The sequence below is a fragment of the Symphalangus syndactylus genome, chromosome 5, assembly GCF_028878055.3.
Source record: "Symphalangus syndactylus isolate Jambi chromosome 5, NHGRI_mSymSyn1-v2.1_pri, whole genome shotgun sequence".
In the NCBI taxonomy this organism is placed as follows: domain Eukaryota; kingdom Metazoa; phylum Chordata; class Mammalia; order Primates; family Hylobatidae; genus Symphalangus; species Symphalangus syndactylus.
Genome location: NC_072427.2, coordinates 147,519,180 through 147,537,367, shown reverse-complemented (window position 1 = coordinate 147,537,367; position 18,188 = coordinate 147,519,180). Strand labels below are relative to the sequence as shown.

General features: G+C 41.3%; 1 protein-coding gene across 4 annotated transcripts in view; it reads right to left on the bottom strand.

Annotated features, from left to right (window-relative positions):
* The window catches only part of CD163 (CD163 molecule), a 134,938-nt gene that overhangs the window by 43,671 nt on the left and 73,079 nt on the right, over window positions 1-18,188 (bottom strand). Inside the window, exon 2 of one of the 4 annotated variants that reach the window (XM_063639690.1) lies at window positions 3,500-3,599. The exons of the other annotated variants lie outside the window; for them this stretch is intronic. Within the exon in view, the coding sequence (XP_063495760.1) occupies window positions 3,500-3,524 (25 nt within the window). The 5' untranslated portion in view covers window positions 3,525-3,599. The remainder of the gene's footprint in view (window positions 1-3,499; window positions 3,600-18,188) is intronic. 4 annotated transcript variants of the gene reach the window in all.

Sequence of the window (18,188 nt, the reverse complement as noted above, 5' to 3'; positions counted from 1 at the left end):
CCAATTGTTTGGAATAGTTTCAGAAGGAATGGTGTCAGCTCCTCTTTGCATTTCTGGTAGAATTCAGCTGTAAATCCATCTGGTCCTGGGCTTTTTGTTGTGTTGTTGGTAGGCTATTTGTTACTGCCTCAATTTTGGAACTTGTTATTGGTCTATCTGGGGATTCAAATTCTTCCTGCTTCAGTCTTGGGAGGGTGTATATGTCCAGGAATATATCCATTTCTTCTAGATTTTCTAGTTTAGTTGCATAGAGCTGTTTAAAGTATTCTCTGATGGCTGTTGTATTTCTGTGGGGTGAGTGGTGATATCCCTTTTATCATTTTTTATTGTGTCTATTTGATTCTTCTCTCCTTTCTTCTTTCTTAGTCTAGCTAGCAGTCTATTTTATTAATTTTTTCCAAAAAATCAGCTTCTGGATTCATTGATTTTTTCTGAAGGGTTTCTTTTTGTCTGTCTCTTTCAGCTCCTCTCTGATCTTGGTTATTTCTTGTCTTCTGCTAGCTTTGAGCTTTGCTTGCTGTTGGTTCTCTAGTTCTTTTAGTTGTGATGCTAGGGTGTCAATTTGAGATCTTCCTAGCTTTTCGATGTGAGCATTTAGTGCTATAAATTTCTCTTTCAACAATGCTTTAGCTACATCCCAGAGATTCCGGTACATTGTCTCTTTGTTTTCATTGGTTTCAAAGAACTTAATTTCTGTCTTAATTTCATGATTTAGCCAGGAGTCATTCAGGAGCAGGTTGTTCAATTTCCATGTAGTTGTATAATTTTGAGTGAGCTTCTTACTCTTAGGTTTTAATTTGATTGCACTGTGGTCTGAAAGACTGTCTGTTATGATTTCAGTTATTTTGCATTTGCTGAGGAGTGATTTACTTCCAATTATGTGATTAATTTTAGAGTAAGTGACACAAAGAAGAATATGTATTCTGTTGTTTTGGTGTGGAAAGATCTGTAGATATCTATCAGGTCAACGTGGTCCAGAGCTGAATTCAAGTCCTGAATATCTTTGTTAATTTTCTGTCTCAAAGATCTGTCTAATATTGACAGTGTGGTGTTAAAGTCTTCCACCATTATTGTGTAGGAGTCTAAGTCTCTTTGTAGGTCACTAAGAACTTGCTTTATGAATCTGGGTGCTCCTGTATTGGGTGCATATACATTTAGGATAGTTAGCTTTTCTTGTTGAATTGACCCCTTTACCAACACGTAATGGCCTTTTTTGTCTTTTTCGATCTTTGTGGGTTTAAAGTCTATTTTGTCAGAAACTAGGATTGCAACCCTTGCTTTTTCCTGTTTTCCATTTGCTTAGTAAATCTTCCTCCATCCTTTTATTTTGAGTCTATGTGTGTCCTTGCATTTGTGATGGGTCTCTTGAATACAGCACACCAATGGATTTTGACTCTATTTAGCTTTCTACTCTATGTCTTTTAATTTGGGCATTTAGCCATTTTACATTTAAGGCTAATATTGTTATGTGTAAATTTGATTCTGACATCATGATGCTAGTTGGTTATTTTGCAGACTTGTTTATGTGTTTGCTTCATAGTGTCACTGATCTGTGTATTTCGGTGTGTTTTTTGTAGTGGCTGGTAACAGTGTTTCTTTTCCATATTTAATGCTTCCTTCAGGAGTGCTTGCAAAGCAGACCTGGTGGTGAAAAATTCCCTCAGCATTTGCTTATCTGAAAAATATTTTATTTCTCTTTCATTTATGAAGCTTAGTTTGGCAGGGTATTAAATTTTAGGTTGAAAATTCTTTCTTTAAGAATGTTAAAATTGGCCCCCAATCTCTTCTGGCTTGTAGGGTTTCTGCTGAGAGGTCTGCTGTTAGTCTGATGAGCTTCCCTTTATAGGTGACCTGGCCCTTCTCTCTGGCTGGCCTTAACATTTTTTCCTTCATTTCATTCTTGGAGAATCTGATGATTATGTGTCTTGGGGTTGATCTCATGGAGTATTTTACCGAGGTTCTCTGGATTTCCTGAATCTGATTGATAGCCTGTGTTGCTAGGTTAGGGAATTTCTCCTGGATGATATCCTGAAGTGTGTTTTCCAACTTGGTTCCATTCTCCCCATCTCTTTCACGTACCCCTATCATTCATAGGTTCAGTCTTTTAACATAGTTCCATAATTCTCAGAGGTCTTGCTCATTCCTTTTCCTTCTTTTTTCTCTAATCTTGTCTGTCTGCCTTATTTCAGGAAGATAGTATTCAAGCTCTTATATCTTTCTTTCACTTGGTCTATTCAGCTATTGATAGTTGTATTTGCATTATGAAGTTCTCGTGTTTGTTTTTCAGCTCCATTGGGTGATTTATGTTCCTCTCCAAACTGGTTATTCTGGTTAACAGCTCCTGTAATGTTTATCATGGTTCTTAGCTTCTTTGCAGTGCATTAGAACATAATCCTTTAGCTCAGCAAAGTTCATTATTACCCATCTTCTGAATCCTACTTCTGTCAATTCATCCATCTCAGCCTCAGCCCAGTTCTGTACTCTTGCTGGAGACATGTTACTACCTTTTGGAGAAGATGCACTCTGGCTTTTTGAGTTCTCATCATTTTTGCAATGATTCTTTTTCATCATCGTGGGTTTACCTACCTTTGATCTTTGAGGTTGCTGATTTTTGGAAGGGGTTTTTATGGTGTCTTTTTGGTGATGTTGTTGCATTTTGTTTGTTTTTCTTTTAGCAGTCAGGCCTCTCTTATGTAGGGCTGCTGCAGTTTTCTTGGGGTCTACTCTAGCCCCTATTCACCTGGGTCCTTCCTGTCTCTGGAGATATTGCCAGTGAAGTCTGCAGACCAGCGAAGATGTCAGCCTGCTCCTTCCTGTGGGAGCTCTGTCCCAGAGGGGCACTGGCCTGATGCAGGCCAGAATGCTCCTGTACAAGGTGTTCTGGAGACTCCTGTTGGGAGGTCTCACTCAGAGAGGAAAAGCAGGGTCAGAGACCCACTTAAATAAGCAGTGTGTCTGACTCTTGACAGGATGGGTGTAATGAACTTGGGGAAATCACCCTCGTCTGGGCTGCCCTGACTCCCCAGACCCAGCAAGCAGAAAAGACTAAGATCATTGATTCACGACACTGCAGCTGCTCCTCTTCCTAGGGGCTCCCCTCAGAGTTGCCAGGTTCCATCTATAAATCACTGGCTGGGGATGCTGAGATTCCCACAGGTAGGCCCCAACCAGTGAGGAGGAGTGGATCTGAGTCCTTCCCCATCTCACTGGTGCCAGTGGCGAGGAAAAGCAGCTGACTGGAGCCACAATGCTGGCAGCTGCCACTCTCCCTGGGGAACTCAGTCTTCTAAGGCAGTTTCTAGCTGGTAGTGCTGGCTAGGGGAGAATTCCAAGCTAGTGGGTTTCGGTTTGTGGAGTTCTATGGAAGCAAGGCCACTTGGCTCCCTGGCTTCAGCCTCCTCCTTATGAAAGTGGACAGATATATTCCTCATGGGATTGCTGAGAGCTGGAGTATGCTAACACTCCTGTGTCTCAGTGCCTGTTCAAAGTGGCCACCCACCTGAGCAGCTGCCATGATTCTGCATAGCTTTGTGCTTGGGATCCAAGGCTTTGGTAGCATGTGCTAGGAGAGGACTTCCTCATCTGCAGGTTGCAAGGATCTGTAGGAAAAACCTCATTTTCAGTGAAGGAAAGCACAGTCCCTCACTGTCTCCCTTGGCTGGGGGAGGGAGCTCCTTTTGCATGTGCAGCTCCTGGATGGGATCTTGCTTCACCCTGTTGTTGCTTGCTCTCCACCCAGCCAGTCCCAACAAGAGAACTTTAATACCTCAATTCGAGATGCAGAGTTCACTCACAGTTTCCATCTTATATGGCTTGGCTGTGTCCCCACCCAAATCTCAACTCGAACTGTATCTCCCAGAATTCCCATGTCTTATGGGACGGACCCAGGGAGAGGTAATGAATCATGGTGACCGGTTATTCCCATGCTATTCTCATGATAGTGAATAAGTTTCATGAGATCTGATGGGCTTGTCAGTGGGTTCTGGTTTTGCTTTTTCCCATTTTTCTCTTGCCACTGCCATGTAAGAAGTGCCTTTTGCCTCCCACCATAATTCTGAGGCCTCTCTAGCCATGTGGAACTGTAAGTCAAATTAAACCTCTTTTTCTTCCCAGTCTCAGGTATATCTTTAACAGCAGCATGAAAACAGACTAATACAGTAAATTTCTGCCAGTGGAGTGGGGCATTGCTGAGAAGATACACAAAAATGTAGAAGTGAGTTTGAAACTGGGTAATAGCAGAGGTTGAAACTGTTTGGAGGGCACAGAAGAAGAGAGAAAAATGTGGGAACGTTTGGAAACTCCTAGAGACGTTTTGAATGGCTTTTCCCAAAATGCCAATAGCAATATGGACAATAAGGTCCACACTGAGGTCTCGGATGGAGATGAGGAACTTGTTGGAAACTGGAGTAAAGGTGATTCTTGTTATGTTTTAGCAAAGAAACTGGAGGCATTTTGCCCCTGCCCTAGAGATTTGTGGAACTTTGAACTTGAGAGATGATTTAGGGTATCTGGTGAAAGAAATTTCTAAGCAGCGGGGTTCCAGTTCCAAGATGGCTGAATAGGAACAGCTCCAGTCTACAGCTCCCAGCATGAGCGATGCAGAAGATGGGTGATTTCTGCATTTCCAACTGAAGTAGCAGGTTCATCTCACTGGTGCTTGTCGGACAGTGGGTGCAGCCCACAGATTGTGAACCAAAGCAGGGTGGGGCATCACCTCACCTGGGAAGCACAAGGGGTCAGGGAATTCCCTTTCCTAGCCAAGGGAAGCCAAGACAGACAGTACCTGGAAAATCAGGACACTCCCGCCCTAATACTGCACTTTTCCAACGGTCTTAGCAAACGGCATATCAGGAGATTATATCCCGCACCTGGCTCAGAGGGTCCAACACCCACGGAGCCTCGCTCACTGCTAGCACAGCAGTCTGAGATCGAACTGCAAGGCAGCAATGAGGCTAGGGGTGGGGCATCCGCCATTGCTGAGGCTTGAGTATGTAAACAAAGTGGCCAAGAAGCTCAAACTGGGTAGAGCCCACCACAGCTCAAGGAGGCCTGCCTGCCTCTGTAGACTCCACCTTTTGAGCAGGGCATAGCTGAACAAAAGGCAGCAGAAACTTCTGCAGACTTAAACGACCCTGTCTGACAGCTTTGAAGAGAGTAGTGGTTCTCCCAGCATGGAGTTTTTGAGATATGAGAACGGACAGACTACCTCCTCAAGTGGGTCCCTGACCCCTGAGTACCCTCACTGGGAGACACCTCCCAGTAGGGGCTGACTGACACCTCATAGAGCTGGGCACCCCTCTGAGACGAAGCTCCCAGAGGAACAATCAGGTAGCAACATTTGCCATGCTGCAATATTTGCCGTTCTGCAGCCTCCACTGGTGATACCCAGGAAAACAGGGTCTGGAGTGGACCTCCAGCAAACTCCAACAGACCTGCAGCTGAGGGTCCTGACAATTAAAAGGAAAACTAACAAACAGAAAGGACATCCACACCAAAATGCTATCTGTATGTCACCATCATCAAAGACCAAAGGTAGATAAAACCACAAAGATGGGAGAAACCAGAGCAGAAAAGCTGAAAATTCTAAAAATCAGAGTGTCTCTTCTCCTCCAAAGGAATGCGGCTGCTTGCCAGTAATGGAGCAAAGCTGGACAGAGAATGACTTTGACAAACTGAGAGAAGAAGGCTTCAGATGATCAGTAATAACAAATATCTAAAGGAGGATGTTTGAACCCATCACAAAGAAGCTAAAAACTTTGAAAAAAGATTAGTTGAATGGCTACCTAGAATAAACAGCATAGAGAAGACCTTAAATGACCTGATGGAGCTGAAAACCATGAAATGAGAACTACGTGATGCATGCACAAGCTTTAGTAGCCAATTGATCAAGTGGAAGAAAGGTTATCAGTGGTTGAAGATCAAATGAATGAAATGAAGTGAGAAGAGAAGTTTGGAGAAAAAAAGAGTAAAAAGAAATGAACAAAGCCTCCAAGAAATATGGGACTATGTGAAAATAACAAATCTACATCTGATTGGTGTACCTGAAAGTGACGGCGAGAATGGAACCATGTTCGAAAACTCTCTGCAGGATATTATCCAGGAGAACTTCCCCAACCTAGCAAGGCAGGCCAACATTAAAATTCAGGAAATACAGAGAACACCACAAAGATACTCCTCGAGAATAGCAACTCCAAGACACATAATTGTCAGATTCACCAAAGTTGAAATGAAGGAAAAAATATTAAGGGCAGCCAGAGAGAAAGGTCAGGTTATCCACAAAGGGAAGCCCATCAGACTAACAGTGGATCTCTCAGCAGAAACTCTACAAGCCAGAAGAGAGTGGGGGCCAATATTCAACGTTCTTAAAGAAAAGAATTTTCAACCCAGAATTTCATATCCAGCCAAACTAAGCCTCATAAGTGAAGGAGAAATAAAATCCTTTACAGACAAGCAAATGCCAAGAGATTTTGTCACCACCATACCTGCCTTACAAGAGCTCCTGAAGGAAACACTAAACATGGAAAGGAACAACCAGTACCAGCCACTGCAAAAACATGACAAATTGTAAAGACCCTCAAGCCTAGGAATAAACTGCATCAACTAACGAGCAAAATAACCAGCTAACATCATAATGACATGATCAAATTCACACATAACAATATTAACCTTAAATGTAAATGGGCTAAATGACCCAATTAAAAGACACAGACTGGCAAATTGGATAAAGAGTCAAGATCCAACAGCATGCTGTATTCAGGAGACCCATCTCAAGTGCAGAGACACACTTAGGCTCAAAATAAAGGGATGGAGGAAGAACTACCAAGCAAATGGAAAAAAAAAAAAAAAAGCAGGGGTTGCAATCCTAGTCTCTGATAAAACAGACATTAAACAACAGAGATCAAAAGAGACAAAGAAGGCCATTACATAATGGTAAAGGGATCAATACAACAAGAAGAGCTCACTATCCTAAATATATATGTACCCAATACAGGAGCACCCAGATTCATAAAGCAAGTCCTTAGAGAACTACAAAGAGACTTAGGCTCCCACACAAAAATAATGGGAGACTTTAACACCCTACTGTCAACATTAGACAAATCAATGAGACAGAAAATTAACAAGGGTATCCAGGAATTGAACTCAGCTCTGCAGCAAGAGGACCTAATAGACATCTACAGAACTCTCCACCCCAAATCTACAGACTATACATTATTCTCAGCACCACATCGCACTTACTCCAAAATTGGCCACATAGTTGGAAGTAAAGCACCCCGCAGCAAATGTAAAAGAACAGAAATTATAACAAACTGTCTCTCAGACCACAGAGCCATCAAACTAGAACTCAGAATTAAGAGAATCACTCAAAACTGCTCAACTACATGGAAACTGAACAACCTGCTCCTGAATGACTACTGGGTACATAATGAAATGAAGGCAGAAATAAAGATGTTCTTTGAAACCAATGAGAACAAAGACACAACATACCAGAATCTCTGGGACACATTTAAAGCAGTGCATAGAGGGAAATTTATAGCACTAAATGCCCACAAGAGAAAGCAGGAAAGATCTAAAATTGACACCCTAACATCACAATTAAAAGAACTAGAGAAGCAAGAGCAAACACATTCAAAAGCTAGGAGAAGGCAAGAAATAACTAAGATCAGAGCAGAGCTGAACGAGATAGAGACACAAAAAACCCTTCAAAAAATCAATGAATCCAGGAGCTGATTTTTTGAAAAGATCAACAAATTGATGGACCACTAGCAAGACTAATAAAGAAGAAAAAAGAGAAGAATCAAATAGATGCAATAGAAAATGATAAAGGGGATATCACCACCAATCCCACAGAAATACAAACTACCATCAGAGAATACTGTAAACACCTCTATGCAAATAAACTAGAAAATCTAAAAGAAAGGGATAACTTCCTGGACACATACACCCTCCCAAAACTAAACCAGGAAGAAGTTGAATCCCTGAATAGACCAATAACAGGTTCTGAAATTGAGGCAATAATTAATAGCCTAGCAACCAAAAAAAGTCCAGGAACAGAAGGATTCACAGCTGAATTCTACCACAGGTACAAAGAGGAGCGGGTACCATTCCTTCTGAAACTATTCCAATCAATAGAAAAAGAGGGAATCCTCCCTAACTCATTTTATGAGGCCAGCAGCATCCTGATACCAAAGCCTGGCAGAGACACAACAAAAAAAAAGAGAACTTTAAACCAATATCCCTGATGAACATTGATGGAAAAATCCTCAATAAAATACTGGCAAACTGAATCCAGCAACACATCAAAAAGCTTATCCACCACGATCAAGTTGGCTTCATCCCTGGGATGCAAGGCTGGTTCAACATACACAAATCAATAAATGTAATCCATCATATAAACAGAACCAAAGACAAAAACCACATGATTATCTCAATAGATGCAGAAAAGGCCTTTGACAAAATTCAACAGTCCTTCATGCTAAAAACTCTCAATAAACTAGGTATTGATGGAACTTATCTCAAAATAATGAGAGCTATTTATGACAAACCCACAGCCAATATCATACTGAATGGGCAAAAACTGGAAGCATTCCCTTTGAAAACTGGCACAAGACAAGGATGCTGTCTCTCACCACTCCTATTCAACATAGTGTTGGAAGTTCTGGCCAGGGCAATCAGGCAGGAGAAAGAAATAAAGGGTATCCAATTAGGAAAAGAAGAAGTCAAATTATCCCTCTCTGCAGATGACATGATTGTATATTTAGAAAAACCCCATTGTCTCAGCCCAAAATCTCCTTAAGCTAATAAGCAACTTCAGCAAAGTCTCAGCATACAAAATCAATGTACAAAAATCACAAGCATTCTTATACACCAGTAACAGACAAACAGAGAGCCAAATCATGAGTGAACTCCCATTCACAATTGCTTCAAAGAGAATAAAATACCTAGGAATCCAACTTACAAGAGATGTGAAGGACCTCTTCAAGAAGAACTACAAACCACTGCTCAACGAAATAAAAGAGGACACAATCAAATGAAAGAACATTCCATGCTCATGGATAGGAAGAATCAATATTGCGAAAATGGCCATACTGCCCAAGGTAATTTATAGATTCAATGCCATCCCCATCAAGCTACCAATGACTTTCTTCACAGAATTGGAAAAAACTACTTTGAAGTTCATATAGAACCAAAAAAGCGCCACATTGCCAAGACAATCTAAGCCAAAAGAACAAAGCTGGAGGCATCATGCTACCTGACTTCAAACTATACTACAAGGCTACGTTAACCAAAACAGCATGGTACTGGTACCAAGACAGAGATATTGACCAATGGAACAGAATAGAGCCCTCAGAAATAATACCATACATCTACAATCATCTGATCTTTGACAAACCTGACAAAAACAAGAAATGGGGAAAGGATTTCCCATTTAATAAATGGTGCTGGGAAAACTGGCTAGCCATATGTAGAAAGCTGAAACTGGATCCCTTCCTTACACCTTATACAAAAATTAATTCAAAATGGATTAAAGACTTCAGTGTTAGAACTAAAACCATAAAAACCCTAGAAGAAAACCTAGACAATACCATTCAGGACATAGGCATGGGCAAGTACTTCGTGACTAAAACACCAAAAGCAATGGCAACAAAGCCAAAATTGACAAATGGGATCTAATTAAACTAAAGAGCTTCTGCACAGCAAAAGAAACTACCATCAGAGTGAACAGGCAACCTACAGAATGGGAGAATATTTTTACAATCTACCCATCTGACAAAGGGCAAATTTCCAGAATCTGCAAAGAACTTAAACAAATTTACAAGAAAAAATCAAACAACTCCATCAAAAAGTGGGCAAAGGATATGAACAGCCACTTCTCAAAAGAAGACATTTATGCAGCCAACAGATACATCAAAAAATGCTCATCATCACTGGCCATCAGAGAAATGCAAATCAAAACCACAATGAGATACCATCTCACACCAGTTAGAATGGCCATCATTAAAAAGTCAGGAAACAACAGGTGCTGGTGAGGATGTGGAGAAATAGGAACACTTTTACACTGTTGGTGGGACTGTAAACTAGTGCAACCATTGTGGAAGACAGTGTGGCGATTCCTCAAGGATCTAGAACTAGAAATACCATTTGACCCAGCTATCCCATTACTGGGTATATACCTAAAAGATTATAAATCATGCTGCTATAAAGATACATGCACATGTATGTTTATTGCGGCACTATTCACAATAGCAAAGACTTGGAACCAACCCAAATGTCCATCAATGATAGACTGGAAAAAAAATGATAGACTGGATTAAGAAAATGTGGCACATATACACCATGGAATACTATGCAGCCATAAAAAAGGATGAGTTCATGTCCTTTGTAGGGACATGGATGAAGCTGGAAATCATCATTCTCAGCAAACTATCACAAGGACAGAAAACCAAACACCGCATGTTCTCATTCATAGGTGGGAATTGAACAATGAGAACACTGGGACATGAGGTGGGGAACATCACACACTGGGGCCTGTCATGGGGTGGAGGGAGGGGGGAGGGATAGCATTAGGAGATATACCTAATGTAAATGAAGAGTTAATGGGTGCAGCACACCAACATGGCACATGTATACATATGTAACAAACCTGCACGTTGTGCACATGTACCCTAGAACTTAAAGCATAATAACAACAACAAAAAATTCTAAGCAGCAGAGCATTCAAGAGGTGACCTGGGTACTGTTAAAGGCATTCAGTTTTATAAAGAAAGCAAGAGCATAAAAGTTTAAAAAATTTGCAGCCTGACCATGTGATAGAAAAGAAAAACCAATTTTTGGAGAAGATATTCAAGCCAGCTGCAGAAATTTGCATAAGTAGCATGAAGCCTAATATTAATCCTGAAGACCTTGAGGAAAATGTCTCCAGGCCATGTGAGAGATCTTCATGGCAGACCTTCCATCACAGGCCTGGAAGCCCAGGAGGAAAAAGTAGTTTTGTGGGCCAGGCACAGGGTCTCCATGCTGTGTGCAGCCTAGGACTTGGTGCCCTGTGTCCCAGCCACTCCAGCCATGGCTGAAAGGGGCCAACGTAGAGCTCAGGCTGTGGCTTCAGAGGATGCAAGCCCCAAGCTTTGGCATCTTCCATGTGGTGTTGAGCCAGTGGGTGTAGAGAAGTCAAGAATTGAGGTTTGGGAACCTCTGCCTAGATTTCAGAAGATGTATGGAAATGCCTGGATGCCCAGGTAAAAGTTTGCTGCAGGGGTGGGGCCCTCATGGAGAACCTCTGCTAGGGCAGTGTGGAAGGGAAATGTGGGGTTGGAACCCCCACACAGAGTCCCTACTGGGGTACCACCTGGTAAAGCAGTGAGAAGACAGCCACCATCCTCCAGACCCCAGAATGGTAGATCCACTGACAGCTTGCACTGTATACCTGAAAAATCCACAGACACTCAGTGCCAGCTCATGAAAGCTGCCAGGAGGGAGGCTATACCCTGCAAAGCCAGAGAAGCAGAGCTGCCCAAGACCAAAGGAACCCACCTCTTGCATCAGCATGACCTGGATATGAGACCCAGAGTCAACAGAGATTATTTTGGAGCTTTAAAATTTGACTGCCCCACTGGATTTTGGACTTGCGTGGGCCCTGTAACCCCTTTGTTTTGGCCAATTTCTCTCATTTGGAATTGCTGTATTTACCCAATACCTGTACCCCCATTGTATCTAGGAAGTAACTAGCTTGCTTTTGATTTTGCAGGCTTATCGGCAGAAGGGACTTGCCTTGTCTTAGGTGAGACTTTGGACTGTGGACTTTGGGGTTAATGCTGAAATGGGTTAAGACTTTGGGGGACTGTTGGGAAGGCATGATTGGTTTTGAAATATGAGGACATGAGATTTGGAAGGGTCAGAGGTGGGATGATATGATTTGGCTGTGTCCCCACCCAAATCTCAACTTGAATTGTATCTCCCAGAATTCCCAAGTGTTGTGGGAGGAACCCAGGGAGAGGTAATTATATCGTGGAGGCCAGTCTTTCCTGTGCTATTCTCATGATAGTCAATAGGTCTCATTAGATCTGAAGGGTTTATCAGGGGTTTCTGTTCTTGCTTTTTCCTCATTTTTCTCTTGACATTGCCATGTAAGAAGTACGTTTTCCCTCCTGCCATGATTCTGAGGTCTCCCCAGCCATGAGGAACTATAAGTCCAATTAAACTTCTTTTCTTCCCTGTCTTGGGTATGTCCTTATCAGCAGCATGAAAACAGACTAATACACCATCCTTCTCAGTGGGAGCTTCAGAGCAGATCTGTCTTTCTTTGGCTCCATCCCCTTTTATTACCGTTTTTCTACTAATTTTGAGGTTGGTTTGCCCTTGCTTTTCTAGTTCTTTATGATGCACCATTAGCTTGTCTATCTGAAGTTACCTCTCTTTTTTTTAATGTAGGCACTTATAAACTTCCCTCATAGTACTTCTTTTGCTGTATCCCATAGGTTTTTGTGTGTTGTGTTTCCATTATCATATGTTTCAAGAAAATTTTACATTTTCTTAATTTTTCCATTGACCCACTAGTCATTAAGGAACACATGGCTTAATTTCTATGTATTTATATAGTTTCCAAAATTCTTCATTATTGATTTCTGGTTTTATTCCATTGTGGTCAGAGAAGATGCTTAGTATTATTTCCATTTTCTTTTAATTTTTAAATTCTTATGTTGGATGAAATGTTCTGTAAATATATTTTAGATCCATTTGGTCTATAGTGCAGATTAAGTCAGATGTTTCTTTTTGATTTTCTGTCTGGACAATCTGTCCAATGCTGAAAGTGGGATTTTGAAGTCTCCAGCTATGATTGTATTGGAACTTATCTCTCCTTTTAGTGATAATAATATTTACTTTATATATCTGAGTACTCCCATGTTGGATGCATATATATTTAAAATTGTTACATCCTCTTGCTGAATTGACCACTTTGTCATCATATAGTGACCTTCTTTTTCTCTTCATACAGTTTTTGCCTTGAAATCTATTTTGTCTGGTATAAGTATAGCTACTCCTGCTCCTTTCTGGTTTCGAATGGCATGAAATATCATTTTCCATTTCTTTGTTTTCAGTCCTCTGGTGTGTTTATAGGTGAAGTGCATTTCTTGTAGACAAAAGATCAATAGGTCTTGTTTTTTCATCTATTCAGCCAGTCTGTCTTTCTTTTTTTTTTTTTTTTGCTGGTGCCAAAATTTATTTAGCCTGTTTCACTGGGACAAACTCATGTTCAATGCCACTCAGTATAATTTCAAGTCTGATAAGCGTCTAAGTATTTCTACCCCGCTTCTAAAACCTGATGAGGAATTCAAAATAAGCACACAGCATTAAATGACATTTATTGTTCCATAAATCTTGAGACCCAAAAAGGAATGCTAAATAGACAAGCAAAACTTTTAAAATGAGATAAACTCACTTCTTTCCCCAGTGACTGGTACAGAAAACACGTGGTCACACAAAAGCAAAGGGAAAAAGTCAGAAAGGAAAACTCTCTGCCTATAGGATCTATAGGAGTTACAGATATTTTCAAACCGATGATGAAAATAGATCGTGCTTCTCTGTAGCAAATAATTAACCCCCTTTATGAATAAAACATACAATGTCAAAGCTTCTACCCACTGAAGTAGTTTGTCTTCTGGGAGAGATTTCAAACTCAAAATTACTCATTTCCTATTTTTTGCCTGAACACAATAAGGACCAAATAGTACATTCAAATCAGGACACCTGGGTATATGCACAGAGATATCCTACAATTAAAATGGAATAGAAGTTGAAAAAAAAAATTCAGTCCCCTACACCACAGGCCTCAAACATTCTTGCTGATGGATTCTGGGAAGGTTTTGGATGAAGGACGGAGATATGGGAGGAAAGTGAGAAAACAGTGGATTCCCTTTGAAAAGTATGCTAGCAGTAGCCAGTCTATGTCTTTCAATTGGAGAGTCTAGTCTATTTACATTCAATGGTATTATTAACAAGTAAGAACTTACTCCTGCCATTGTCTTGTTTTCTGATTATTTGTGGCCTTTTCTTCCTTCTTTCTTTCCTTTAGTGAAGGCAATTTTCTCTGGTGATAGCATTTAGTCTCTTGCTTTTCTTTTCTTTTTTTTTTGGTATTGCTTCTGTGTTTTCTTGTTTGAAGTTACAATGAGGCTTGCAAATACTCTCTTATAACCCATTATTTTAACCTGATAATAATTTACCACTGTTTGCATAAACAAACAAGCAAAAAGAAAAAAAATTCTATGCCTTAACTTCATCCCCCAACTTTTTAGCCTTTTCTTGTTTCTATTAATATTTTTTTGTCTTGACTATGTCTTGAAAAGTTCTTATAGTTATTATTTTTGATTGGTTCATTGTTTAGTCTTTCTAATTAGGATAAGAATAGTTTACAAAATACACTTGCAGTGTTATAATATTCCGTGTTTTTCTGTGTATTTACTATTACCAGTGAATTTCGTACCCTCATATGATTACTTATTTCTCATTATGTTTTTTTCTTTCTGATTGAAGTACTGGCTTTAGCATTTCTTATAAGACAGGTCTACCGTTGATAAAGTCTCTCAAGTTTTGTTTGTTTGGGAAAGTGTTTATTCCTCCTTCATGTTTGAAGGATCTTTTCACCAGATATACTATTCTAGAGTAAAAGTTGTTGTTGTTGTTGTTGTTGTGTCCTTCAGCACTTTAAATATGTAATGCCACTCTCTCCTGGCCTGTAAGGTTTCCACTGAAAAGTCTGCTGCCAGATGTATTGGAGCTCCCTTGTTTGTTATTTGCTTCTTTTCTCTTGCTGCTTTTAGGATCCTTTCTTTATTCTTGAACTTTGGAAGTTTGATTATTAAATGCCTGAGATAGTCTTCTTTGGGTTAAATCTGCTCGTTGTATAACCTTCTTGAACTCAAATATTGATATCTTCTTCTAGGTTCTGAAGAGAAGTTCTCTGTTCTTATCCCTTCCAATAAGGAAGTTATCTGTTATTAGCCCTTAAATAAACTTTCTATTCCTATATTTTTCTCTCCTTCCTCTTTAAGGCCAATAACTCTTAGAATTACCCTTTTGAGTCTATTTTCTAGATTCTGTAGGCGTGCTTCACTGTTTTTGTCTGCTTGTTTGTTTGTTTTTTTAGATGGAGTTTCCACTCTTGTTGCCCAAGCTGGAGTGCAATGGCATGATCTCGGCTCACTGCAAACTCTGCCTCCCAGGTTCAAGCAATTCTCCAGCAGCAGCCTCCTGAGTAGCTGGAATTACAGGCATACACCACCATGTCCAGCTAATTTTGTATTTTTAGTAGAGACAGGGTTTCTCCATGTTAGTCAGGCTGGTCTCGAACTCCTGACCTCAGGTTATCCACCCGCCTCAGCCTCCCAAAGTGCTGGGATTAGAGGCATAAGCCACCACGCCTGGCCAACACTAATTCTTTCTTTTGCTTGATCAATTATGCTATTAAAAGATTATGTTGGGGGGGTGGAGCCAAGATGGCCGAACAGGAACAGCTCTGGTCTACAGCTCCCAGCATGAGGACACAGAAGATGGGTAATTTCTGCATTTCCATCTGAGGTACTGGGTTCATCTCACTAGGGAGTGCCAGACAGTGGGCGCAGGACAGTGGGTGCAGCGCACCATGCGTGAGCCGAAGAAGGGCGAGGCATTGCCTCACTCGGGAAGTGCAAGGGGTCAGGGAGTTCCCTTTCCTAGTCAAAGAAAGGGGTGACAGACATGGAAAATCGGGTCACTCCCACCCTAATACTGCGCTTTTCCGACGGGCTTAAAAATGGCACACCAGGAGATTATATCCCGCATCTGGCTCAGAGGGTCCTACGCCCACAGAGTCTTGCTGATTGCTAGCACAGCAGTCGAGATTAAACTGCAAGGTGGCAGCGAGGCTGGGGGAGGGGCACCCACCATTGCCCAGGCTTGATTAGGTAAACAAAGCAGCCAGGAAGCTCAAACTGGGTGGAGCCCACCACAGCTCAAGGAGGCCTGCCTGCCTCTGTAGGCTCCACCTCTGGGGGCAGGGCATAGACAAACAAAAAGACAGCAGTAACCTCTGCAGACTTAAATGTCCCTGTCTGACAGCTTGGAAGAGAGTAGTGGTTCTCCCAGCACGCAGCTGGAGATCTGAGAACGGGCAGACTGCCTCCTCAAGTGGGTCCCTGACCCCTGAGTAGCCTAACTAGAAGGCACCCCCCAGTAGGGGCAGACTGACACCTCACACAGCTGGGTACTCCTCTGAGACAAAACTTCCAGAGGAATGATCAGGCAGCAGCATTCGCGGTTCAGGAAAAGTCTGCTGTTCTACAGCCACCGCTGCTGACACCCAGGCAAACGGGGTCTGGAGTGGACCTCTAGCAAACTCCAACAGACCTGCAGCTGAGGGTCCTGACGATTAAAAGGAAAACTAACAAACAGAAAGGACATCCACACCAAAAACCCATCTGTACATCACCATCGTCAAAGACCAAAAGTAGATAAAACCACAAAAATGAGGAAAAAACAGAGCAGAAAAACTAGAAACTCTAAAAAGCAGAGCACCTCTCCTCCTCCAAAGGAACGCAGTTCCTCACCAGCAACGGAACAAAGCTGGATGGAGAATGACTTTGATGAGTTGAGAGAAGAAGGCTTCAGATGATCAAACTACTCTGAGCTACAGGAGTAAATTCAAACCAAAGGCAAAGAAGTTAAAAACTTTGAAAAAGAATTAGACGAATGTATAACTAGAATAACCAATATAGAGAAGTGCTTAAAGGAGCCGATGGAGCTGAAAGCCAAGGCTCGAGAACTACGTGAAGAATGCAGAAGTCTCAGGAGCCGATGCGATCAACTGGAAGAAAGGGTATCAGTGATGGAAGATGAAATGAATGAAATGAAGCGAGAAGGGAAGTCTAGAGAAAAAAGAATAAAAAGAAACGAACAAAGCCTCCAAGAAATATGGGACTATGTGAAAAGACCAAATCTACGTCTGATTGGTGTACCTGAAAGTGACGGCGAGAATGGAACCATGTTCGAAAACACTCTGCAGGATATTATCCAGGAGAACTTCCCCAACCTAGCAAGGCAGGCCAACATTAAAATTCAGGAAATACAGAGAACACCACAAAGATACTCCTCGAGAATAGCAACTCCAAGACACATAATTGTCAGATTCACCAAAGTTGAAATGAAGGAAAAAATATTAAGGGCAGCCAGAGAGAAAGGTCAGGTTATCCACAAAGGGAAGCCCATCAGACTAACAGTGGATCTCTCAGCAGAAACTCTACAAGCCAGAAGAGAGTGGGGGCCAATATTCAACGTTCTTAAAGAAAAGAATTTTCAACCCAGAATTTCATATCCAGCCAAGCTAAGCTTCATAAGTGAAGGAGAAATAAAATACTTTACAGACAAGCAAATGCCAAGAGATTTTGTCACCACCAAGCCTGCCCTAAAAGAGCTCCTGAAGGAAGCACTAAACATGGAAAGGAACAACCGGTACCAGCCACTGCAAAATCATGCCAAATTGTAAAGACTATCGAGGCTAGGAAGAAACTGCATCAACTGACGAGCAAAATAACCAGCTAACATCATAATGACAGGATCAAATTCACACATAACAATACTAACTTTAAATGTAAATGGACTAAATGCTCCAATTAAAAGACACAGACTGTCAAATTGGATAAAGAGTCAAGACCTATCAGTGTGCTGTATTCAGGAAACCCATCTCATGTGCAGAGACACACATAGGCTCAAAATAAAAGGATGGAGGAAGATCTACCAAGCAAATGGAAAAAGAAAAAAGGCAGGGGTTGCAATCCTAGTCTCTGATAAAACAGACATTAACCAACAAAGATCAAAAGAGACAAAGAAGGCCATTACATAATGGTAAAGGGATCAATTCAACAAGAAGAGCTAACTATCCTAAATATATATGCACCCAATACAGGAGCACCCAGATTCATAAAGCAAGTCCTGAGTGACCTACAAAGAGACTTAGACTCTCACACAATAATAATGGGAGACTTTAACACCCCACTGTCAACATTAGACAGATCAACGAGACAGAAAGTTAACAAGGATACCCAGGAATTGAACTCAGCTCTGCACTAAGCGGACCTAATAGATATCTATAGAACTCTCCATCCCAAATCTACAGAATATACATTTTTTTCAGCACCACACCACATCTATTCCAA